At 40.0% G+C, this 27092-nt stretch overlaps 1 protein-coding gene across 2 annotated transcripts in view; it reads right to left on the reverse strand.

Moving 5' to 3' along the window:
• Positions 1–2925, reverse strand: part of MLLT3 (MLLT3 super elongation complex subunit) — a 277727-nt gene extending 274802 nt beyond the window's left edge. Inside the window, exons 1-2 of one of the 2 annotated variants that reach the window (XM_036887878.2) lie at positions 2654–2925; positions 1185–1365 (exon numbers count right to left, since the gene is read on the reverse strand). In XM_036887878.2, coding sequence (XP_036743773.2) covers positions 1185–1365; positions 2654–2665 — 193 coding nt within the window. In that variant the 5' untranslated portion in view covers positions 2666–2925. Of the gene's footprint in view, positions 1–1184; positions 1366–2298; positions 2444–2653 lie in introns of those variants that run through there. The other variant, XM_036887885.2, reaches the window with a different exon arrangement.
• Positions 2926–27092: the final 24167 nt, after the last annotated feature.

The following is a 27092-nucleotide window of genomic DNA, read 5'->3' on the forward strand; positions in this document are numbered from 1 at the left end:
AACACAAACCTCTGCCACCTCTATGGCACACAGCATTTCTCCTTCATTCAATTCCTGCATGTTCAATAATTTCCACGTAGCTCTAAGCAGAATGGATTTATTATGATGTTACTCTAAGAAACTGCAGGAGTTCTAGATGCCAATAAAGATTACGGATCAAATGGAAGATAACTACTAACTATTGTGTCGACTTAGATAAATAAACCTGCTCACAAACAAAGCACCTTATTGTATTTGTATGTTACCTCCACTAATCCAACGAAAACAACCAGACAGTAGCTTTGAGAGGGTGAAGGGAATAGAAATCGGCATTTCTCAAACCTTCTTTAAATTTCTTTTAAAGTAACATCCGTTTGTTTTTTTCAAAACCGTGCAGTGCTTTACAGAAAATGTTTGGGACCTCAGAGGCTGAGCAGGATTATGCAAACTAGACAAGACGAAAAAGGTGGGGAAGGACTGAAGCAAAAGGCAACACAACGCCCCTTCCTCTGAAACTTAGCTTCGACCTTTATAGGATCCTCTTCCCTGAGCACATCAAGCCTAGACTTCAGAACGCTGCTCAGGACTGTACGAGGAATTAGGTACCATCGCGAGCTAGCGACGAGCAAGCCCCCCAACTAAACATAAAATCTTAAAGGTGAGGGAAGGGGGAAGGGTGGCTAACCCACAAAAAAAGAAAATTCCGTACCAACTGGCACCAACGAGAAAGGCAGAAAAGACCCTAAACAGAGACAGCTTCTAAAGACGGAACAATAACTACCTCCCATGCATTCTTTGCTAATAACACAGGTAAATCTCAATTTTCCAGGAAAAAAAAAAGGCGCAGCTGTTTATTACCTTCAGCCTCACTCCCCACACCTCCAAACCCAACAGCTAATTGCACCTTCCCCACAGAACACGCGGCTAGCCCCAAAGGGCCGGTGAGGGCTGGCTGGGAATGAATAAACACTCAACACCTGACTGTCTTTTCTCCGCGGTGACTTTCACCAAGCCGAAGTCGCGCGCGCGCGGGCGACAGCCGGGACCTGGCCAGCGCGGCGCCGCGCACCCGGGTCCCGAGGCTACGCCGGCGAGCGCGACGCGGGGGGCGGAGTGGGGGGCAGGGGGACCGCCTGGGCCAAGCGATTGTTTCCCCCGCGAGCCAAGACATTTTTTATCAAGCTCCTTTTGTATCCGAGCCCTACCTCTTTTTGGCCTAGGAAAGCTTTCGTGCAAGTGGAAGACGACTTTCTCCACAAAGTGCTGTATGTTACTGTGCTCTGGGCCGCGCACGAAGACCATCCAGTCGTGGGTGAAGCCCTCCACGGTGGGTTTTTTCCTCACCTGGGCGCGGTGCCCCAGCTCCAGCTTCACCTGCACGGCACACTGCGGGCAGAGGGAGGAGAGACAGCCGTGAACAACAGGAAGGCGACCGTTCGACACTGAACACTGAGCCTGACATTTTTTTTCCTCCTTGAAGCGCACATAAAAGGAAACGGCGGTGCTCTCTGCATCCACGTTTACGCGCGTGGGCGCGCACACCCACACCCCCAAATACACCCACCCGCCGGCCCGGCCCCCGGCGACTCGGGCACCGCATCTACACCCGCAGGGATTGTAACGGAATGTTACCCCCGATCGGGAAGGGGGCCCGGGGGTCGGGGGAAAGCGAGAGAGCACACTCAGCCCTACAAGCACAACAACAAATGCATCGGCAACAAATTAGGAGACAATTAGCAGACGATGCCAGGGCGGTTTCCCGGCGTGGGAATGGAGGTAACTGGGATCCCGTGGGGGAGTTCTGGGGAGCCCCCTCCCGAAAGTACCGCGGCGACAGGCACACGCCGAGGAAGTCTTTGTGTATGTGTGTGTGTGCGTGCGTGTGGAGCGCTGTGCCAGGCGGGTGGAAACTACAGGCAGCCTCTGCTGATGGGCACAAACTCCCGTGCTCTTACCACGGGGTTCGTGCACAACAAAAATGAGACGTCGTCTCTCACACACACACACACACACACACACACACACGCGCGCGCCCGCAGGAAAACGCGCCGAAGCATCCATAACTTAAGGCGTCCGCACCCCCCAGCGAAAAGCCCCATGCGATCCGCACGCCGGCCCAACAGAGCCCCCGCAACACACTTCCAAGAGCCAAAGTGGCTCAAAAGTACCGCCCTCCTCCCCCAAAAAACGAGATTCAGAGAGGCAGGGCGGCGGGCGGGCAGTCGCCGAGCCCCGCCGCGCACAGCCCGGCGCGGGGGCAAAGTTGCGCGCGGTCCGCCGCTGTCAGCCCGGCCCCGGCTCGCGCCGCGGAGGACGCACCATCGTGGCCGCCGGGCTGCCGCCGCGTCCCCGAACTGCGCCCGCGGCTCCCGGCGGCGGCGGCGGCGGCTGAATATGGCTGAGTTATTATTCGCCTCCCTCCAGCGTGTGTGTGAGTGCGCGCGTGTGAGCGAGAGTGCGCTTCTTGCGATCGCAAAGAGGCGAGGCGGCGGGGCGCGTGTGAGTGAGTGTGTGCGCGCACCGCGGGGGAGGGGCGGGAGGCAGAGGCAGAGGCGGCGGCTCCAGCCGCACCGGCCGCGCTCCCCGCGCCCGGAGCGCTGCACTGCCCGCCGCCGCGGCGCGAGGCGCGCGAGGAAGGCGCGGGGGTCCCCCATTATTTTCTGCGTGTACTCACCGAGCTAGCCATGCCTGGGGGCCCGGAGGTTTGCCGGGGTGCTGCGCGTACCCCCCTCCCCGCCCCCTCAGCTGTAATTCATGAAGAGGCTGCTATGCATGAGAGCGCGCCCGGCCGCGGAGGGCGGATGGCGGACATTCTCTGCCTCCCGCGACCGCTCGCTCGCTGAGCAAACTCAGCCCCAAAAGCAAAAGCAGCAGCAGCAGCAGCAACAGCAGCAGCTCCGGGGCCGGAGGATGAGATTCCGGAGCATGCGCCGTGGCGCCTGACACCCGGGCTCCAGCCTCACGGGGCGGAGGGCGGGCGAGCGGGCGGGGCGCAGCGCGCGGGGAGGCCGAGCGGGCGAGCCAGGGGGAGCTCGAAAGAGCCAATCAGCGGCCTCCTCCTGAAACCCCGGCGGCCCGCACTGCTGCCCCGGAACGCCTGCTTAAAGTAACAGGTTCCTGCCGGGGGTGGGGGCGAGGTGGGGAGAGAGATGGGGAGAGGGGCGGGGGGTGGGCGCCAGCGTGGGCAGAGCAGCCAGCTGGGGAGCCGTCCCAGCGCCTGTGTAAACTCCGCTCGCCCTACAATAAAAAACGGATTAGAACTGCTGGAATGTAGCCACTGCTTAGAGCCCCCAGCAGCCGGAGAAGGGGTGTTAAATCAAGTCCTCGGTGTTAGCACGTTCGGGGGAGGGAGAGGGGCTTACTTTTACTTTCCACCACGTCTTTCCGTGGTTTTGTACCGAAAAGGCAAGAACTCACACCCAAACAAACTTATTTAAAGACAGAGACAAATGTCACCCTATAACCAAGCATCAAAAGCAATCGCTGAGACTGCTACAACCGGCAAACAATCCCATCGCCCCCCTCCCCACCCACTCTCAGGCATCCATCCGCTCACCACTCCCACCTCGCTGTTCTGCCACCGCCACCGAAAACTAAAAAATGAAATGAACAAGAGAGAAACAATGCTATTTCCTTCCATGGGAACGCCTCCAGCGTTGGTAATCCCCGGCTCGGAGGCATCACAAAGCGGTGCCCAGGTGAAAGCGAGACACCTAGGAGTGCCGGGTGGGAGACCCTCCGGGACCAGGCGTGGAGTTGTTTTCTACGGGAGGTTTCCCCTCCTGACAGCTCGCTGGGTTGCATCAGAACGTGGAGGACTGTCCTCTGAGAACGCGCGGGGCCACTGGGAGTCTTAAAATAGCAGATAAAGTTAATACTGACTGTAATATGCATAAATTGGATTATAATCTCTGGGCGTACTGGTGACAGCAGACGTAATCCATCTCTGGGTATTAATCCGCTTGGGCTCCCGGGTGACAACCAGTCGTACGAATGTACCCAGAGCCGCGCGCCTGCAGAGGTTCCCACTCGGGTTGTATTTGGTGTCGGTAGCCGGGGACAGAGCAGCGCAGCGACGCGTGGGACCCGGGGAGGAGTACTGACTAGTTTCCTTTAGCAACGCAGACAACCTTTACAAAGGAAACGGCTAAGATCTAGACGATTGATTTGAAAGTGAAAGATGGGTGTAACTGCAGTTCGTTAAATAAAGATCCTTGCGTCTTCCTAGCCCTCATTCCTTTTTTTTTTTTTTTGCCTTCTTTATCTTCCATTTTCTCCCCTTTCTCTCTCGCCTCCCAACATCTTTCAGAATCTTTTGTCTTCATTCTCTTCTGCCTACCTTCCCTCTTGTCTTTCTTCCTCGTTCTGGCTCAACGTTCTTGCTTTCATCTTTCCGTTTTCTTTCTTAAAACAACGAAAGTAAGTTGTGTCGGCCCTTGACAAGAGAGCGGTATAGGAGGAAGGGGGTTACCTAGGGCGTAAGGAGTCCTCGTTAATTTTCAGTTCTACCAGATGCTCTCAGAAAGACAACCGCAGTCAGATCTGACCACTTCAAGGCCAACCTGAATTTCCAGTTCGAGTCTCCAACTCGATTAATTTGAACCCCAAAAACTGATACTCTGCTGTTCCCCAGTTACAAATGAGAAAGCTTCTTTGGCTTGAGGAAACCAGTTCTCACCCTTCTATTGCCGTTAGCATAGAGTGGAGAGAAAGACTGAGGGGAGAAACACTTTAATCCAAGTCCAAGGGTTTCTATTTGCCAGTTGACCCACGTGTATGTAGATGTACGTCAACTTGTAGGCATATGTGTTCCTTGTGTGTGCATGAAGACCTAAGTTTACATGCACATAGACAAGCTATGTGTTAGGATCTATCTGAAGCGTGAACCTACTTGCTATGCATTATTAAGTTTTTAATAAAACAAATTAGAAGTCCTTTGAAATAAGAAGATTGGAAACTGATGGTTGTCTGGATGTTATGCCATTAGAAAAGTCATTTCCTAGAACGCAGCACCCATTAGACAGCGAGTGTAGCTCAGCACAAGGGTGAAATCAACAATCTGATTCTTCGTTTGAGTTAAATTTCAGGGTTTTGCTAACTTCTCCCATTGCTAACTGGGCTGTCTCAGGATTCTCTCTGTAACTTGTACTAGCGCTAAGGGATTGATGCCTCCTTTTTGAACTGTCTTTGCTGAATTCAAATTTATTCCAGGAGCCACCAATAAATCAGAGTCAGAACGGGTCTTTTCCAAATCCCCCTCCTTTCTCAGAGAGTGCTTTAAAAACCGAATGTAGGGGTAATTCTCATTCTTTACACACTGGGAATACAGATTCCGCCAGTAGATGGCGCACGGAGCCCTTTCCCCCCGACGTCCTTACGTGACCTCTTTACAACTAAAAGATCAGACAAGGGAGAAAGAAAATAACACACAACCCTGAATGATCTAGATTCAACTTTTGGGCAAAGGAATTTATGCCAGTCGTTCAATTTATTATTTATAACCTGTTCTGGAAAACTGGCCATTATTTAAAAGCAATCAAAACAGGTATAGCAACAGATTAATTTTGTGGCCAGCATTTAAGCTCTTTGCACTTTAAGTGAGGTACGAATGTGAAAAACAACCTTTTGGGTACCTGACAATGTAAATGTAGACAGTATTTTGCAAACAAATTTTAGCACGAACTTCTTCAGTGCTACATATCCACAAAAAAAACTTGAATTGTTGAGGGATAAAACCATCTATTTATCAAAAAAGCAATTTTCTTACCAAAATTTATATTATAATATATAACACAGTATGAAGCACCATGGGGTTAGTTTCAAGAAGGAGTGAAAAAAAAGCAATTGACATATCAAATCGTATCAAATAAAATGCTTGATGGAGAATAAAAGAAGACGGTGTCTGTAACAGATCTTAACCCCTGATCACTATTGCCACCGCCTCCACTGCTCTCTCACCATCATTTCCACTCTAGCCTTTTTACTTGCAGTCGTTTTGTTTAGTTTGGAAGTTGAAGACAGTTTGGATGTTTCTGGCACAATGTAATGAGGTCCTTTAAAAAGTAGCTATGATTATATTTACTTATTTTTTGTGTTAGATTATTAATGCATAAACTCAAATAATCCCAAATCAATAAAAATTAGCCATTGCTCATTCTTTGCTGTATAGACTTGGCAGAAAAGGAAAGAAGATGAATGGGAAAAAAGAAACAGATAATGGGACAACACTAACCAGATATCTTGCAAATATTAGACTCAGAATAAGTAAGTAATTTTTCTCATAATGGTGTACTTTTTTCTGTGTACTTTGTCCATGTGTTCATTCTCCAGAATCATATTTTGCCCATTCCTTGTGCCAGGCACAGAGTTGATGACCCAGGGAAGCAGTCTCAACAAAACCTTCCTTTTTCCCTTTTTCTAAAATTTCAAAATACCTAAATTTGGAATATAGATGTGTATCACACATAAGCAAGCAGCAAACAAAGTCGATATGAACAGCCAGGGACAAGAAAAATAGTAGCCCGAGATTAGAAGCCAGGAGTCATTGCACTCAATTCCACCTTTTGATACTTAAAATAAGGTGGGTGGGAAGTGGTATCTTTGCAACAGCAGACAAGTCCTACTTTCCTTTTCCTTAATCTGAAGTGTTTTCTATGTTCACCTTATTGCAGCTCTTTTGAGAAACTCACAATGAAAGAAAGCTTTCTAAGCCTTTTCAAGATCATAATCTTATTTTCTCAGTTGAGACAGTCTCCTTGTTATGAAAATTTTGGGTTTAAAATGTTACATTTTTTACATTATATATAATTTATGATTCTATGATAGTGTATTGGGAACCCCTGAATAGTATGAACCATTATTACTTTGAAAAACAATTGCTTTGATATCCAGTTAAGCACCTAGCCCAGGATGATTTGCAGTGATAAGAAATACACAAAGCTTTTTTAACCACCAGAGCCTCTTCATGTGTAAATTATTCCCTGAGAGTAATTTAAGCAATGCACTTATACATTCAGAAGACAAGAGTGCCTCCACAGTAATAATTTATTAATTTAGTGGGCTGTATCCCTAATTTAAAAAATAGCACCTCAAGGCCTGAAAATTAATCAAGGATGTTATGTAAGACCAACAATATAAAACAAGATAAATACTGGAACTCAGTTGATCTAGTGTGATTGAAAATGTCTTCCTAATATATACAAGAACCCCAGTGGAATATTTATAGGTAAAATACATATTAATTTGAAACTGCTTACTGTAAAACAACCTATCATAAAAGCAGACTATTTTACTATATGTATCTCTGGCATCTCTTCAAAGGCTACTGGCAATTTTCTATCTTTCTTTACATAATGATTTGACCTTCTATATCATGAGTAGAGAGTTAAAATAATCACTTAATCCTAAAATTACAAATTACACTTTGCATTATTTGTGAAAATGGAAAAATAATATTTAGACAGCTCAAACATCAATTAAAACTGCAAAAAAAATTTAGGAAGAAAAAATTATTCCCTTCCGTGTATTAAATGGTCTGACAGTGGTTTGAAAATAACCTTAAGCCTCCAAGAAGTGAGTGATGTAGCACCTTATGATAGGATCAAGTATGCTGGTTGGGTTAAACTACTTAGTCAGCTCTGAGTAATCCAGGAGTATATTATCCACTTTGTAGATAATTTACAAGGACACAATTTATGTGTAGGTTTTTTTAAATATAAATTAATGTGTTTTTTTCAACTATACAAAAGACACATGACTGCATATGTTTGTCAATTTCTATGCATAGGTTTTCTCATAGAAAAGTTTATATATTAGCCCATACTATCTCTTTTGGACCCTATTTCTAACTTTTATGAAGCAATCTGTGATTCCAGAGATAGAATGCTTGGCCAAAAAACCATCAATTTAGGAAGCAATAAAAATTAATAGAAAAGAAGGAATATTCATTTACCAGTGTGCTAAATCAAAAGAACTCCTAGACATTATTACTAATTATAGTTCTAATATGTATTCTCTTTGAAATTCAATAAGGGAAAGTTAGTGAAGGACTGTCTTCTGAACTGTAGTGATAGCAATTTCAAGTTTTAGTTGAACTGTAATGGGGAAATTTCAGGTTGTAACAAGGAGTTAAAAGTCACTTACGAATGGCAAAAGAACTTACTTCTATACAATTAGACTCAATATATATTATTTCAGTCTTTTGGCTTATGTTTCATGACTTTGACATTTTGCTTTTATTATTAATTCAGTGCATTCTATTAACTTTTATTGGCTGTCCACTTAAGGTCAGCCACTGTTCTTGGTTCTTCGAAATCAGGATACAAGTATAGGATGCCTTTAACACTCTCATTCATTTCAAGGCATTTCACAATAATTGCTTTTGAGTTGATAGGTTGTTACAACAAATGAAAGATGTTACTAAGCACATAACAACCCTTGTTATTCACTTGTATCTCTATTTAAGAGAAATAATAGCCAAGACATTGGCAGTAATCCCTACTTTAGAAATAAAAAGGTGGTTGAAATTATTTACTAAGGTCACAAACAAGTACCGAGAGTATTGCAAATCAAAATTTCATTTTCAGGGGCTCCAACTGTTTTCTTCTTCACAGTTAGATTCAAACACTTCTGGCAGGAATACTACAGCTGAGATGCGATGTGTTTTTTTTATCACAGTTTGGACAGTTTGAGTCTCACAGAGAATCTGATTCCACAATGATACTTAAAAAATAATAATAAGCAGGTAGAAACAAAAGCTTCTCCTTACAGAAAAATGCTAACTAATTACATATTAAAAGGAATGTTAGAAAAGTCATATTTTGCAGCACCAATGCAGTAACAAATTTTAGTCAAAACCCATCAATATTTGTTGAGAGTATGGGATGAAAGTTTTTGGAGAATACAATATTCACAATGACACAATGCCTCATTGTATCACTCAGACCATATATTAATTACCAAGGGAGAACAGGGTCTTCACAGTGGAGAAATCCCATGGGCACCACCAAGCCAGGTGATCAAACTTAACATCACAAATAATGGGAAAAGCCAGCATCACATGCCTCCTGATAGAACATGATAAAAAAACACATCGCATCTCAGCTGTAGTATTCCTGCCAGAAGTGTTTGAATCTAACTGTGAAGAAGAAACCAGACAAGTCCAGATCATTTGGGACATTTTCTAAGATAACTGGCCTGAATTCTTGAAAAATTAGTAACACAAGAGACCCTTCATCTGCATAAGTGAGGAAATGTTCCAGATTAAAGGCAACTAGAGAAACATGACAACTAAATACAATGCTTAATAGTTAACTGGATTCTAGATACAAAAACAGACATATAAACAGACTAAGGAAATTCTTAGATCAACTGGTGAAATTTGAATATATACTGTATATTGATGGTACTATCATATGGAGGTTACATTAAGTGGGTGTGCTAATGGTATTGTGGTTACATAGGAAACTCCTAGTTCTTAGGAAACACATACTGAAGTAGTTAGAAAGTATCAAGGTATCTATAACTTACTTCCAAGTAGATCAGTCAAAATAATAAATAAATACATAAAGTTATGTATAGATATTAAGAGAGATGAGATGAAATACAAGAATTGAAATGATCATGTGCTACCTTTTCTGTAGATTTTTTTTTCCAAAATATACATTCCAGGGAGAAAAATGATCCTCAAGATTCAGAACTAACTTCTGAAATCACAGTTCAAAATGTTTCTTCAATAGTGTTTTTTGTTGTTTGTTTCCTAAAGAAAAAAATGCTTGACAATGACAAAAGTAAGGAAAATGGGAAGAGAAACACACTATAACCTAAAGAATTTTATTTGAAAGACAAGATAAAGGGTTAGAACTTTTGTATGTTTAGCCATATGAAGTTTTACATTTTCTCCTTCTGCCCGCCACCAAATATTTTTTAAATTATAACAGTGTGATGGCTTTTGGTTGACTGACATGTCTGAGGCCAGCGTCTTTGTGGTTTCAGCTTTTCTCTGGCAATGAAAGACTCCAAAAGGGGGCAAGACACAGCACATGGGCTTGGCATGGCCTGCTGAATTAGTGACAATATTTTCATGCGAATGTTCTTTCAAACGTAGATGCTGTGTGTGAAAGGTTTCCCTCATGAGATTACTGCAATTTAAAGGTCATTCAATTCTACAGAGCGCTTAATTGTACCCCATTAAGCATTCCTCAGAAAGAAGTGTGTGTGTATGTGTGTGTTTAATAGCACTCAAGGACTGCCAATATCAGCATTGTCTAACTTAGAAAGATTATTTTTTTCATGGCTTTTATCACTGACCCTGTGTATAATGCACTGACTTTCCTTTTTTATTGCTCAAGGGCAGCTGGATGAGTAGCCTTGGCTCATTTAGAAGCCATCTAATGCTTTTGTCCTCAGTTAATATTTTCTTTAAAGGTCACCTACCTCTGACACCTGTCAGGTTAGCACTTCTCAGAATCAGGAATTAGACCTTTTCTGGTACAGCCAATGCAGTGTCTAAGACTGGCCAGCAGTTTTGAACAAATAACAGATTAACAGATCGCTCTTCAGGCTCTCATTTAAGGGCCAGGATCCTTATGGGAATTTTTTTTTCCCAACCATGTACCAAAGACAGGAATGTGGTTAAGAAAAGAAAAAATAGGAACAAGGTAGAGAGCTCTGTGTTTCCTTTCCAAACTTGAGAGAAAATGCACAAACGTACCACTCATTCCCTAATATGTCAGTCAGGGGTAGAAAAGGTAAATGAGTGAAATAAGTGGGGAAAAAATCAGGCCCCAAGTAAAGAAAAAATAAACAAGATAAATCCAAATTACTTTAAAGAAAAAAGAAATCCAAACTAGACCACAAAATAAAATGTATGGGAATTATAAATACAATAACTGTACTGTGGAAAAATTTGCTCTAAGGGCAAAACTTTCAGACAGGTTTTGATTTTATTCAGCAACCCCAATGTGATAGCCATAATTGCATATAACATAATCCACATAGTTTCTCAATTAATTAGTGGTTATACTGTGGTTCTTACCCCAAATGTGGTTACTCTGTAAACAAAAGGTACCAGAAGTATCTTTTAGTGATGTCAGACCACTTAATATTTTCTTCAATCAAGACCTTTAATTCTCTTCTACAAACCTATTTTAAAACTGTGTACTGGTCCTGCTGTATGTCCCACATTTTGATTAGAGAGCTAATGCATGGTCTGACTGCAAGCCAAAACTTAAGTTGAGCCTTCAGGGGGTGATCATTTGTATATGGCAGTAAAAAGATGTAAAGAGAGTTTCTAGTCATAGCACAAAACATCTCAAATCATTTTCTCTTCCTTGACTCAACAACTTGGTACAAATATTTTAGCTACACACTCACAGCTTTGATTTTTGGCAAGAATGAGAAGATATGATTTCTCTAATCCTAATTAAAAATAAAACTGGCAATTACCATATTAGTGGATGAAATTGTTTCTGCTCCTAGATTCACCAATCTGTAAAACTATTGATGGAATATATTTGAAAAATATAAAGCAGAAAAGAATAACCAGTTTCCCTAACATTATAGACTTATTTAACAAATATCTATTGTATACTTACTATATGTAAAGCATACATATAGTATTAAGCATACATACAAAATTAAATACTGCAACTCTAAATACAGTTCAATGAAAAAACAATTCGGATGAAGAGGTGTTGGTTAAAGGAGAGAGAAATATATAAGAAAAGAGAAGTCACTGGAAAAGAATTATTGGAATTATGTAGAGAAAAGGTGATGTTGCATAACTTGGAATTATTTAGTTTTTTAGTTCCTCGGGATGAAATATTTCCTGGAATAAATCTACTTGTTAAATAACAAGAAACAATATGAGTAAGATATCATGGGCAAAGTTAGAATGAGAAAAGGACATTTATCATTATGCAGGATTCTGTCATTATGAACAAATACTTGTTTAAAGTGCACCCAACTTCATTCTTCCAGTTGGGACAAATTAGAATACTCTTGGTCCTGGTTTTATACATATATTCATTCTTTTCCCCCTACTGTAGTGTTTGATCATATTGGTTGTTTCGAAAAGCTGCTTTGTGTTTCATGGGTAGAAACCTTGAAAAATTAGGTCTGAGGGTAATTGCTGAGGCTTCATCATTTAATTTTACATGTTTGGAGTCAAGAATTCATTGAACTCATGTGAATACATATGAAAATTCTACAAAACAGTGTAAAATCAATCTTAACAGATTTTTTTCTCTTTAAAAGTATTGACCTAAAAACAAATTGGCTAAACTACTCCTTAATGTCAAAGATAAAATGATTTAACTCTTGGGTAAAAGCAAGCCCACTTGGCAAAACTGGGGAGCAAAAGTAATTTTAAGCCAAGCACATTTCTCAAAAAGGAAGTTCTTTGACATCAAGTATTTGTCTCCAACTGGCAGAGTTCAGGAACAGCAGACTTTCCCAAAATAACAAATTGGAGACATTTTATTCTGTTGCAGCAATAGAAAAAAAATCATTTCAGAGTAATTTTTCATTAAGCTAATTGTATAAAATGTATTTATATTAGGTATAAAAACAACCCAAAAGTAATTGTTACACTAAAGGTAAAAGTATTTTTAAACTCCCAAGTCAGTTTTCATGTTTTTTTTTTTCTTGCGGTGATTACACACAGCTTTCTAAACAGTAAAGCTAGAATAAAAGGCTGGCCTTGTTGAGCCATAACAGCTCTCATCTACCAATCACTTAAAAGCCATTTTCAGGAAAGAATACATTTTCACAAAGAATAAAACCACAAAAAATGGGGGGATTATATAAAGAGTGAAGTGGGGGAAGGGTTAGTAATTGGAAAATTGTACATAAATGTTTGAATTTCCTGTTTCTCCTAGAAAAAACAAAGTCAGAAGAAGGCCACCCAAGGGTCACATATCTGAATGGCAACTCAGCTGACAGTGATTTCAGGCTGTCCCATTAGGCTAGGTAATCCTTCTACACCACCTATAGTTCTGCTCTGTCCATTTTACTCATTTTACCTTTGAGACCTTTTTTATCATAGTGAAGAAAATGTTATCCCTAGGATCCCACTGTTGATCTAGAACAGATGAGGGTAATCTATGGCCAGCAGACCAAATCAGGCTTTCAGCCTTTGAACTAAAAAAAAAAAAAAAAGTCTTTACATTTATAAATAGTTAAATAAAAATTTTAATGGGATACTTCATGACATGTGAGAATCTTTTGAAATTCAAATTTCAGTGTCTATAAATAAAGTTTTATTGGAACACAGCAAGGCTCATTTAACACATAGTTTATGTGTTATCTATGACTGCTTTTTTTTCTACCAGGGCAGAATGGGGTAGTCGTAACAGATACCATATGGCCCACAAAGCCTAAAATATTTTCTACCTGGCTCTTTATAAAAAGTTGCTAGCCCCTGATCTGCTGTCCAGTAGAAATGTAATGTGAACCATTACATTTATTTTAAATGTTCTAGTAGCCACATTTTTTAAAAGGGAAAAAGAAACAGATGAAATTAATTTTAATAATATATTTTATTTAACCCAATGTATCCAAAATACTACCATTCCAATATGCAGTCAAGATAAAAACTACTAATGAAATGTTTTACATCCTTTTCTCCTACTTTCATGCTGAGTCTTTGAAATTCAAAGTACATATATTTGCAGTATATCTCAAACTGGATTAGCCACATTTAAAGTGCTCAATAGCCACAGTGGTGCCAGGAAATTGTAGGACAGCACAGATTCAGAACATACGGGTATTCTTAGGAGGAGGCAACAATTTGGCAAAGCAGTTCAGTCAATTTATACAATGAAGAGCTCAGGAGTCTAGGAAAAGTGGAATAGAAACAAATGCCTCTAGGCTTGGGAGTGAAAGAATGGAGGGAAGGAAAGGGAGTGGATTTGGAGAAGTAAGGTGGAATGGGAGAAGGAAAGGAGGACTTTAAGAAGTACTGGGGTGGGGGTCTATGGGTCCTTTTCATGGCATTCAAAAAGTGGCTAAAGATACTGTTTTCAAAAAAATATTTATGTTTGCATGGACTTCAGTCTTTTTGAAGAGCACTGCTCTACATTTTAATCCCAAAAGTTAAAGCTTCAAAACATTAACAAATATTTTAAAGGACAGGGACTTTCAGTCCAAAGGCTGATCAGCCCTCTTTTTCATTTCCATAGACTGTGGGAGTGAATAGTTCTTGTTGCCTCCACTGGAGGGGGGGGGTGGCTCATCTAGTAGATGTGGATCTGACACCAAAAGCATCTCCCATTTCTGGTGGGAGGGAGGTGGTGTGGACAGCCCCGTGCCGAAGCTCTCTTCTCCCTCTGCTTTAGCTGCAGCGCTGGCTATCCCTTTGTGCTCATCCCTCACCTAGCACATCCTTTCTCATGTGCTAATAGTCATTTAGTGCTAATACAATACAGTAATTACAATAGTGGAGCTTTCTTTTATTGAGGTTTAATTGTATATAACATATTAATTATAATGGAGCTTTGTTCAAAGTAGCATAAGATCAGAAAGGAAAGAAGGTCAGGGACATTCTTCTCCTTTGCAGGGAAGTCTTCATAATCAGAGGTCCTCCCTCACTACTTACATCATTTTAGATAACACTATTTTGTCATTCAACATTACTATGGAAATGTTGTGGAAGTCTGGGGAGAGGAAATCCCGGGGCAAAATACCTCTAAAAACCGAAATCAGTCAAAGGGAGAAATAAAGTGTAAAACCCATTTATTGCTTACAAACTGCAGTCCAGGGCCGGCTCTCTCCTCTGCTTCTGAAGAAGTAAGCAAGCCAGTGATCCAGCCCCTCCCTTTCAACTCTCAGGTTCAGACACGCCCTTGGTTGCCCAAGTAATTACCCATTGACATGGAGATGAACTTCTCTCCACCCCTGAGGATATGCAAATGCACTAAAGCCAGGCAAGATATTCTGGAAATGTTAGTTTTACCCACAGTTGTTTTTTAATTTTTTAATTTTTTTTTATTCAAGCAGCATCAATGTATGATCTTACAGTTCTGGAGGACAGAAATCCAAAATAATATTTTGGGCTAAAATCAGGGTGTCAGCAGGACTGATTCTCTCTTAAGGAGAATCCATTTCCTCACCTTTTCTACCTTCTAGAAGCTGCTTATATTCAGCTAGTTGGTCCCTTCCTCCATCTTCAAAACCAGCCACTTAGCATCTCTCTTTCTCATAACCTTCTTCTCTCCTGTACCCAAATATGTATTGTTATATGTAAAAATTAGATGGTAAAAACTCAGTCAGAATTTGTATATATGTACATATAAATGTGTAGATAAATGAAAATTTATTTTTCTTAATCCCTAAGGTAATGGCAGAAAATACAAGTACTGCTTGGACACTGAGATTATGTCCAGGGGAAAATATGTCTTATTCAATTGTTTAACAAACACTTGTATATGCCAAACACCATTATAAGCATTTTACATATATTAACTTTTTTAACCCCAATAATACTTCCATGATGTATTACTATTATCTTGAGGTACTACTATCTTCATTTTAGGCCTGAGCAGTCTGAGCCACTGAAAGGTTTAATTGTAGAAGGTCACACAGCTAGTAAGGTAGGAAATGTCTAGGGTGACCCACTCCCCTGATTTGTCAGGAAGTGTCCAATAATAAGTCCTGCATCCCCAAGGAGCTCTTCAATCCTGGGAAAACCAGGGTGGATAGTCACCCTAAAATTCAAACCCTGGCAATCTGACACCAGACTCCATGCTACTAAGGTTTTGTCTCCCTCATCATAATTCAGAGACAACCCTAGTAAGTGTGGAAACACCATATGTAGAAATGGACCAAACAAAAACTAGAAATCTGGGCCTGCTACAAAAAGTTTTCCTTGGAAAATTCACCTTCAGCTCACCTAGTCTCCCAATAAACACTCCAGAATGTGCTAGGGTTGATTTGCATTAATTGCTAACAGCTGGAGAGCAGACATGACAATTGCAGTCTCCAGAAAATCAGACAGTGGGAAGATTGGAAATTTCTTGTGAGGACGGCAAAGGAGATGTCTCACTCTTCACGAGTGAGGACTATGCGGCAATTGAAGTCTGTAAATCCACTTGGGAGCATCCTAAGTTGTGTCCTGCTTTGTCTGACTGTTTCTGTATGTCTCTGTATCCATGGCCATTAAAGGAACTTTCTGTTGTCTGTGTCTGTCGGCCTTTTCCTTTCTATCATTGTAACAGCCTTGTTGTGACAGCACCTCTCTGAGAAAGGACCTCTGTCAAGGCAGGGGGGCCAGAAGATGGAGAAGATGAGTGCATTGTCCCATGGGAAAATGGGGAAAACACCCTAAAAAGCTCTTTCACCTACTGAAGAAGCTCCTTCATATGGTAGAAAATAGGAAACCAGGTAGAAGATAGGAGTGTATCAGCAGGGCCTGGGGCCAAGTTGCTGCTATCACCTCCCAAGTCAATCCTGCACTGAGCTGAGTGGATAAACTCTTTCAGAAGTGTTGGGTCCATGCATTCGACCCCCAAATAACCAAGAGACACGTGGATGCAAAAGCAAGAGCATTTATTGGGTAGCCAGCATGCTGGGGTCTCACACTCGCAGGTGGAGACCCCAAAGTACAAGTACATTCTTCTTTTATACATAGGAATGGGGTCGTGTGTAGAGCGGGCCACGTGTATAGGGGGCCATGCGCAGAGAGGGCCGTGCGCAGACCAGGCCCAGATATGACCTGACCCTCACCACAACCAACCCGCTCACCAACCACCTGGACCAGTTCCCTCCAGGTGGAGTGACACTCCCGACCGCCGGATGGGCGAGCCGTCCACCTTCCACTGGCCGGAAGCATCTGGCCAGCCCTGGCAACTGTGTTGGCCAAATCCCTGCAACTCCTGCAACCTCCCCCCGATGTGACCCGTCTCTCACAAAATAAAGTCACCTACAAAATGGAGCAGCATTAGTCAGGACTCTTCAAGAAGACACTTATAGAAGGAGTGGCAACTTCCACATTGGCATTCCATGAGGAGCATCCCAATCCCCACCAGTCTGCTTGTTCTTTGGCCAATACTAAGTAGAGGAAGAGGCAACAAAGGAGTAGAAGGCCTTTCTCTTGCCTCCTATCTCCCCATTCCTACAAAAAGATATGGGGAGAGGAAGGAATGATAAATGCCATTAAAAAAAACTATTGCGCCTCAATACCAAAAATATAAAGAATCTGACTGAAACATGGGCTGAGACCTGAACAGTCATTTCTTCCAAGAAGATATACAGATGGTCAACAGGCATGTGAAAAAATGCTCCACATCACTAATCATCAGGGAAATGCGAATCAAAATCACAATGAGATATCACCTCACAGCAGTTAGAATGGCCACTATCCAAAAGATAAGAAATAACAAGTGTTGGTGAGGATGTGGAGAAAAGGGAATCTTCGTACACTGTTAGTGGGAATGTAAACTGGTACAGTGATGAAGGAAAACAGTATGGAGGTTCCTCAAAAAAGTAAAAATAGAAATACTATATGACACAGTAATTCCACGTCTAGGAATTTACCTGAAGAAAACAAAACCTCTGATTTGAAAAGATACATGCACCCCAATGTTTAATGTTGCATTATTTATAATAGCCAAAATAATGGAAGCAACCAAAATGTCCATCAATAGATAAATGGATAAAGAAGATGTGGTACATACACCCAATGGAATATTATTCAGCCATAAGAAAGAATGAAATCCTGACATTGGAGACAACATGGATGCACTTGGTATTATGCTAAGTTAAATAAGCAAGGCAGAGAAAGACAAGTACCATATGATTTCACTTATATGTGGAATCTGAAAACAAAACAAAACAAAATAAAATGAACAAAACAGCAATATACTTATGGACACTAAGAAGTGACTGGTGGTTACAGTGCAGGGGGATTGGGATGGGTGGGTGAAATAGGTGAAGGGGATAAAAAGGCACAAAAACTCAGTCATAACAAATTAGTCACAGGGATGAAATTACAGCATAGAGAGTATAATCAATAATTCTGTAACATCCTTCTATGTTGACAGATTGTAACTACATTAGTTGGGGTGAGGACTCAGTAATGTAGATAACTATTGAATCACTATGTTGTATACTTGTAAGCAATATAGTATTATTGTATATCAGTTATACTTCAGTAAAATAAGTATCAACAAAAAAATGAATAAAACTAAACTGACTGTTGTGTTTGACTTCTTCTACCTACATTTGTGTAAAACTACTTACTATGAAGAAAACTTAAGAGCAAAAAGCCAACTCAGACTTAGGCATTCAAACCCAAGATAAAGAAAATGCGCCTAATCTGTGAGGGGAGCTGAGGGAAGGTTGAGAAAGAAGTTAATGTTTGAGATGAGACTGAAGGGTGAGTAAGAGTCTCACACGGACAAGGAGAGGGAAATTGGGAGGAAACACTAAATGCTTTCCCCTCTGCCTGGAAGGACCCTGGGCAGGTGTGGGGTGGGGACGTACTGGTACATGACAAAGTGCAGCATGCTCAGTACCCTGAGTGAGGCAGTGCGATAGGTGATGCAACGCCAGCTCATGCAGGGCCTTGAACGTCCTGCTAGAAGTTTGTTATGTTTCTGGGCTGATGGGAAGCCATTGAAGTAATTTGAGCTGAGGAATTCCATGATCAGATTTGCATGTTATAAAGATTGCAGTATGACGATGTTCATCACACAGAGTTCTAAGGAATGTGCTGTGCCAAGACACGGTTAATGGTGAGCTCATTAACAAGTGGACCAGGAGAAAAAAAAAGTTGAAGCTTCCCTGGAAAGGGATTATAAAACTAATGAGATTTAAAACAATTATAGAACAAGAAAAAGATTTAAATATTTCAAAGAATATAACTCAGAAGAGATTTTAAGCCACTTGAACCAACAGTGTGTTTAAGGATAAAGAAGAGAAAGGTTACCTAAGCAGCAAGTTCTTGACCTCAGTACTGAACCAGGAAGGATTAGGGAGATGGCCCTTTCTAAACTGTACCCAGCAATAGCAAGTCATGGTCAGGGGTTGGTATTCTAAACCGATTTGAAAAAATACATACAATAATCATATGGACTGCCTAGTAGCCCCCGATCACGTGACTGAAGTATGCATTGCCCTTTTTAAGAGTTCCTTCTTTCCACATAATAATGAGGCAGCCATTTATCTGTGCACAGGTTTCTAATAGAGGAGGTCATATTTTTTTGTTTTCTATTTTAAAAGGTGAAATGAGGAAATTTGTTTTAATCCTTAGCCTATGTATTTATTAGACTTTTATAGGTTATTGACTTGTAAAATTTTGATCTTTTTATGCTTCCCTAATGCTTATATTATAGTTTATTTTTCTAAAACTGATATTCTCTCTATATGTTGTTTTGTTTGGCTTAATAATCATTCATTGACAAATATTTCTTCAATAGCCACTTTTTTTCCTTAGGCCTTGGGGAGCCAATAATTGACCAGGTAGACAAATCTGGCCACTGCCCTCATGGAGATTATAGTCTGGTGGTGAAGCAAAAACTTACAATAAGATATGTGTAAAGAATATGACAGAAAGTCACTTTGCTTATCCAATTGTTTATTTACCAAGTGTTTCCTGTTAGGAAAATCCCACTTGGGTTGGAAGCAAGCAACATGTTCAATTAGAGCAGTTGCATCTCCCCCCAATTGGCCACATCGACATTTTGATCCCGCACGTTCTTCCAGAGTCTTGCCACCCTCCCATCAAGAGTAAAATCTGTCTTCTCTGCTTTAACTTGGGTCGGCCTTTGCATTTGTCCCAGTGAATAGAATACAGCAGAAGTGATGCTGTGTGACTTTCAGGAAGGTCCTAAAAGACACTATGGTTTCTACCTGGGTCTCCCTTGGGACCCTCACACTTGGGACTCAGCCTTCATGGTGTGGGAAACTGAGCAGCCACATGAAAAGGTCATGTGTAGGTGTTTTAACCACAGCTCCAACTGTTTGAGTCTTTCTGGCCGGCAGCCAGTATCAACTGCTGTTTTGTTGATGACAAGTTTAGCAGAGATGGGCTGTTTCTGCTGAGCTTTACCCAAATGGCATTTGTGAGAGAAAAACACGTTTTCATTTTAAGCCACTAAGTTTTTAGTTAGTTTTGAGTTACACAGTGATAGATACCCAGAACACCAATTAAAAAACTACATTCCCCAGGCTTCCTTGTAGATTGGAGTCACCATATGACATAATTCTGACCAATGAGATGTAAGCAGAAGCCACTGGCTGGGGATCCTGGGAAAATTTCCCAGATGCATGACTTCAGGACCTGGATCTTTGTTCTTCTTTCCACTTACAATTCAGGATGACAACTAGCACTCCAATAGGCATTTTATAAGGATGAGAATGAAGTCCGCATCCTAAGGATTCCAGAATAGAAACCTAGAAAAGGTGCTCAACATACTTAGTCTTCAGAGAAGTGCAAATTAAAACTACAATAAGAGGTCATTTCATACTTTCTAAAAGGGAAAACATTAAAAACTGACAATATCAGGTTTTGGTCTGGATGTGGAGCAACTAGAACTTGCATGCATGTCTAGTCAGAGGAAAAAATGGTACCAACATTTTGGAAAACTGTTTAGCAGTTTTCAACAAAAATAAATTCTATTCAATGAAATAAATGGCTATTCAACTTCTAGATTTTTATTGAATTTAAAATATGAAAATATATGTCTACAGAAAAACTTATGCAAGAATATTCATAATATCCATAAAGAGGAAACAATCCATAAAGCCCATCAACATGAGAGTTGATAAAATGGGTAAACAAGTTGAAGTATGTACTCACCTTTGGAATACTATTTGCTAAGAATAAAGAGTGAACTACTCATATACATAACAAGATGGATGACTCCCAAAAACACAGGTTGAGCAAAAGAAGTCAAACATATATGAGTATATGCTTTATGATTCTACTTATATGACATTCAAAAGCATGTAAAACTAATGGATAGTGATAAAATCAGAACAGCAACTGCCTCATGGAGGGATTGAATAAAGAGGCACAAAGAAATTATCTGGGGTAATGGAAAAATTCTATGTCTTAACTGGGGTATTAGTTACCCAGGTGTATACAATTGTCAAAATTCATCAAACTTTATACTACACTAAAATGTGTGCACTTTACTGTATATAAAGTTTATTTTTAAATTAATAAAAAATAAATGTGTTTACTTTTAAATGGCTTATTTATTCCTGAGACCCATTCAGAGAAGCTCTTAACTTTACTGATTTGCTGCTATAACTAATTTACACTAGCAATTTTTATACAATATTAGGAATGGAAATATTTTTGTGATCAGGTCCCAAAGACCAGTAAACATTACCTCTAACTCCTTTACCCAAAACAATATATTCCAAATCAAAACATATTCAACATGAATTTTCTTTCTCCTTTTCCCAAGCTAAGATAACTGTAACAAAATTCTTTAGGCAAATTCCAGTCCAGCAACTAGCAGGCCTTCTTTTTTTTAAGGTATCATTGATATACATTCTTATGAAGGTTTTGTATGAAAAACAATGTGGTTATTACATTCACCCATATTATCGTGTCTCCCCCCATACTGCATTGCAGTCACTGCCCATCAATGTAGTAAGATGCCACAGAGTCACTATTTGTCTTCTTAGCAGGGCTTCTTAATAAAAAGTGATATCTCATCTGAGATCTGAATTATAGCAGTATTAACCAGGCAAAGGGGGGGAAGGGAGAATAGGGTGAGGTTAAGTACCAGAGGTAAGGGGAGAAAAATGTATATAATTTTATATATAAAATATATTCTTAAATTTATACATATAAATTTTACATATGTATAAATTTGTTATATATATAATATTAGTACACATTATATACTTTACTGCATGCATGTTGTACCTGAGTTTAAAATATATGTATATAGATGTGTGTGTGTGTGTATCTATCTATCTATCTATCTATCTATCTATCTATCTAACTATATAAAGAGGGAGAAAGACCAAACTTTAGATAAAAGGAGGTTGGAGAAAGGTGTCTCAAATGGAGACATATTTAGGTGGTAAACTTGACTAGGTCTGGTGAAAGGATGAGTTAGAGGGAGAATATAAGGATGAGATGTCCTTATTTTGGATGTGGGCAGCTGCTTGGATGATGGAGCAGATAACTGAGATAGGAATCAGGAGGGTTTTGGGAATACGACATGATCAGTTTTGGACATGTTAGAGTTCCGGATAACACATGAGTTGAAGAAGCATTAGTTTCTTTGCGACTAGTAACACAGGTGCCCAGTTAAACATTTGTTCCATAAATAAATGGTCAGTGAACAGATGAATAAAGAGTTCTGAATTTCAGAATAGAAATATGAGCTAAAGAAATGTATTTAGCAAACACTGATGTACCTACAGGATATGTCAAAGAGTGCTACTTTCTATATAATAGGGGTTTGGCTGGGTTCCCGGCTCCCTCCAAAGAAACTACATTTCCCAGCCCCCTTTGCAGCTAATTGTGGCCACATGACTATGGCATTTTGCAGAAATGATGTTTGCATCTTCTGAGTCATGCCCGTTATAGTAAAGGAGCATGTCCCCCACTTTCCATGGACTTGAATACAGACATGGTAGTGAAGTAACTTAGACCACATGGATGAGGAACATACCGAAATGGATGTCATAAGCTAAAAGGATCATGGGTTCTCTAAGCCTTTGGACTACCATATTATTCTTGGACCACAGCACAAAATATTATCTGAGAAATAATTATCTTGTTTAAGTTTTTGTCTCTGGAAGTAGTCAAGATTTTGGTTTAACTAGTCCAACTATTATTTAAAACTGGAGGAGAAGGTGAAAAATGAGAAGTACCAGGGGAGTGTGGAATTGTGAAGAAGTAGTTAACTGAGACAAAGGCTTTGATCCATCTGAGGAACCGGTTCAAGGACATACCTTTGGGATGTTGAATTTCACTGTGCTCTGATCACTGTTATGTAATCAGTTACCCACAGCACCCCAGGCAATAGTCTTATCTCACTAATGAGGACTAAGTGCAGTAGATTTCTTCTAATTTTTGCTTCTGTTCTACGTGGTCTAATAAACATTGCTTTGACTTGGATAAGAATCTCACCAACACTCCTCATCCATGAAGGATTTTGTCAATCTAGTATTGTATTTAGGTGGACACTCAGGAAGGTGCCAGTACTGGATCCATTTTAATTCCAAACTAATTAAACTAGAACTAGAACTAACTACCATGGCTCAAAGCAATCATTACCTCTTAACAAAAATTGTATGTATATTAATCTAGCAGAAAGAACTGATACTCATTTCAGGCCACAGTGGTTAAGTTAGTCAATAGTCTTCTTGTGCAAGGGACAGAAACTGGGAGTAGTCGGGGAGAGATGGGTTTATTGGAAGGGTTCTGAGATAGTTCATAGATTCTGAGGAGCCAGGGCTGTTCTAGAGACTTGAGGCTCGAACCAGGGGCTTAATGTCACTCCTCTCTTTGCCTCTAGCTGTCAGCTTTATGCTTTCATACATATTGATGCTTTTGAGGGCAATAGCTATGTTTTATGCTTTTAATAATTATAGAAGATTAGTTTACTAGAAAGATAATTTAGGACAAAGATTATAAATTCTTTATAAATTTTTGTTACATGTTGCCAGTTGCTTCCCAAAAGAATATATACTAATTCAGAATCTGAACAGGAGCGTATGATTTGGCTTATTTTTGAAATAATCTCATCAGCTTTAAATGTTATAATTTTTAGAATCTTCCTTTTTGGTACAAGAAAATGATACATCATTGCTGTTTTATTTTGCAGTAGTTAATAGTGAATTGTTGCACATATTTATTGGTCATTTATATTTCTGCTTCTGAAGTTTGTCTATATGTTGTTGCATCTTTTCCCATTGAAGTTTCAGTGTTTTAATTATTGATTTAAATTGCTATTTGCTTTTTTTGTCAGATATTTTTACTTCATAAATTTACTTTTCAATTTTTCATAGCCTATTTTACATTTTTCATGTAGTCAAATCTTTGGTGTTGATTCCTTTGTGATCTACTCATTGATTTTATGCACAGACAATTCTCCCTTCAGTTCAAGAACAAGTAAATAGTTCCTTACATGTTCATAAGTTTCTCACCAGCACTTTGGCAAACATTTATTATGTCTCAGGCACATGTTTTAATACTTGTTTATTTTACATTGAATGTGTAACATCTGGAGTTTATTTTAGTATATGTTGTAAGTTGACAATTTAACTTATCACAGCCAATTATTGAATAATTGTTCTTTTATACATTGCAGTGTGATACCAACTTTATTATTTATAGCATTTTTGTAAGTAATAGTATCTATTTATGACTATTCTGTTCCAAAGATATGCTTATAAACATTTATATTAGTAGTCCTCTGTTTCACATGTTGTTTTAATATCTTTTAATACATTCTGATGCAAGTCCCTGTATTAGTCTTTTGGTTACAAGTAACAAAATTTTATGAGGTACTTTAGCTAAAGGGAGAATATCCATGGACTGATCAACTGTGCCCAGAGGCAGGGATCACTTTGAAAGGAGAGAGTTACAGAGGCACCCTTATTGAATCCTTTGAGCCAGGGAGGGCATCCAGTTAGTTCATTGTTCCCTGATCAGTTTTCTTTTTTCAAAAATTTCTTGGGTTTTCTCTATTTTTTCTAGCTAATTTATGTTAGAATCACTGTTTCCAGCTCTAAAAGATATCCTGTTTGGATTTGATTGAAGTTGCATTAATCTATAAATCAATTTGAAAAGAACTGACATCTTTATAACAGTCATTGTTACCCAGGAACAGGGTGGGACTTCCCATTTATACAAGTCTTTTATGTTCTTCAGTAAAATTTTCTAGTTTTATTTATATCGTTCCTGGCCATTTCTTCTTATGGTTATTCAGAGGTATTTCATATCATTCATTGTTAAACCAATTACCATTTGACTTCTACCTATTAATCTTTGTTCTTTTGTTACTAAAAAAAAAGAGGGGAGTAGTGGAAATTATTGGAAGAACATTGACGGAACTCACATAATTAAGAGAGGAGAATTAAAGTTCAGGAAAGAGAGAGAGGGCTGTTATCAGGGATGACTGGATCTGTACGTAGAGCCATGGCTGGGACTCTCACAGGCACACTGTCTTTCTCCATTACTCATGTCTTATTTCTACATATCTCTGTATTTTGACTTCATTCTGATATTTCCATTATCCTAAAGAAAAGAGGGTGTTTTGCTCACTGGTTTCAGATAGTAAGATCCCAAGCTAAAGGTCAGATTGGCCTGGACTGGGTCATGTACCTACCTCTACAGCCAGCGGGAGGTGATGCTGTGATTGGCACAGCCTGAGTCATGTACCTGCCCCTGTGGACAGAGAAACAGATTGGCTGCCAGATGAAAGGGAGAAAGACGTGCTGGGTGGACAATAGACACTGAATACACTAACGCTGTTCCTGCTGAGTTTGCCTGTGATAGCCTTGTTGCTAATTCCCACGGACACTTTGACATCCTTGTAATTACTTTCCTCTCTGAAGACCGATGCTATTGACGACTTCAAGTTCTCTCCTCCCTTTGTTTCAAGCCCACATTTTTCTTGTGGTTTTCCTCTTTACAGCATTACAATTCCTTTCCATTCTCTTTTTTTTAGAACTTTCTTCTTCCAGTTACCCTTCTAATTGGTTTTATCCAGGCTTTGACACTGGTATATTTCTACTTTCTTTCTAGAGAACATTTTTCTGGGTTAACTCACCTAATCCCATGGCTTCAATTATCACCAGTACATTGTCAATTCCAAAATCCATTCCCTCAGTCCCAATCTCACTTTGCAGCTCCAGACTCAGCCTCTAGTGATAAGGAACTCATTGCTTTAACTACAAGGAAAAATGGTAGGTTAAATGTTCTCTTCACTGTAGGAGACACTGATACAGTAAATACTCTAGAACACATGAGATGGGTCTAGTAAGAGAGTTAATGTCAAATAAATTCCATCTTTGACCTCTTTGTTTCCCAAATAAAACATTTTACTGTTATTTATACCTTATCTATAAGAATCAAATGGAAGCCAAAACTTGGCATAGTAAGTAGAAAAGTGCTGGCATGGATGTTTATAGATTTGTGTTCTAAATCTTTCTTTGCAATTGAATCTCTTAGTACCTAAGATCCCTAATTTAGAATTGTGATGGGGATCTGATGAGATAACTAATGCATGTGTAGAACATTTTATAATCCATGAACAGATATATACCTGAAACATGTGTATTATTGTCTCATCGTACCCTAGCTACTTCATAGCGATGATATGATAATTAATTTTGGTCATTACCAATTTGGACCACACAGGGCATCATCACTCTCTATGAGGTCCTTAATGATTTCATTAGTCATTTAAATTTAACTCAGTTCAATGAACATAGATACAATGAACAGTCACGGTATGGCTGAGGTTTTAAAAATTGTGGAGGTGTTACAGTTATTTATTGCTGTATAACATACCACTCTGAAATGGAGTAGTTTAAAATAATGACTGTTTATTACAGTTATGTGACTTTGCTAGGTATATACATATATTTTTTTCTGGTTGTGTCTGGGCTCGCTCATGCCGGTGCATTCACAGAGAGCTGGGGGCCTGGCTTACCTTGGACAGCTGGGATGGCTGGACCTCTATTTCCACAAGGTCTTTGCTCTTCAAAGAGACTCAACTATGTTTCTTCAGCTGGTAGAGGTGGCGTTCCAAGAGGGCAAGCCCCAGTGTGAAATGTTTGTCAAATCTCTGCTTGTGCCACATTTGCTGATGTCCCATTGACCAAAAGAAGCCACCTCACCATGTCTAGTCAGTGTGGGAAGGACGACACAGGATATAGATAGCAGGAGCCAGCTTCACTGGGCCACCAGTGTGACAATCTATCACAGTAGGTAAATACATTTAATAGTCTAGATGAAATGGATAACTTCACAGGAAAATGTAATTTATTAAATCTAAGCCCAGAAGATATTTTTTAAACCATCAAGAAAAAAATTTGAGGAAGTTATCAGCTAGCTATCTTCACCCCCAAAAAATCACAAGACTTAGATGATGGTTTTACAGGAGAATTCTGTCAGATTTTCAAGAAAAAGATAT

This window comes from Manis pentadactyla, chromosome 3, assembly GCF_030020395.1.
Source record: "Manis pentadactyla isolate mManPen7 chromosome 3, mManPen7.hap1, whole genome shotgun sequence".
NCBI lineage: Eukaryota > Metazoa > Chordata > Mammalia > Pholidota > Manidae > Manis > Manis pentadactyla.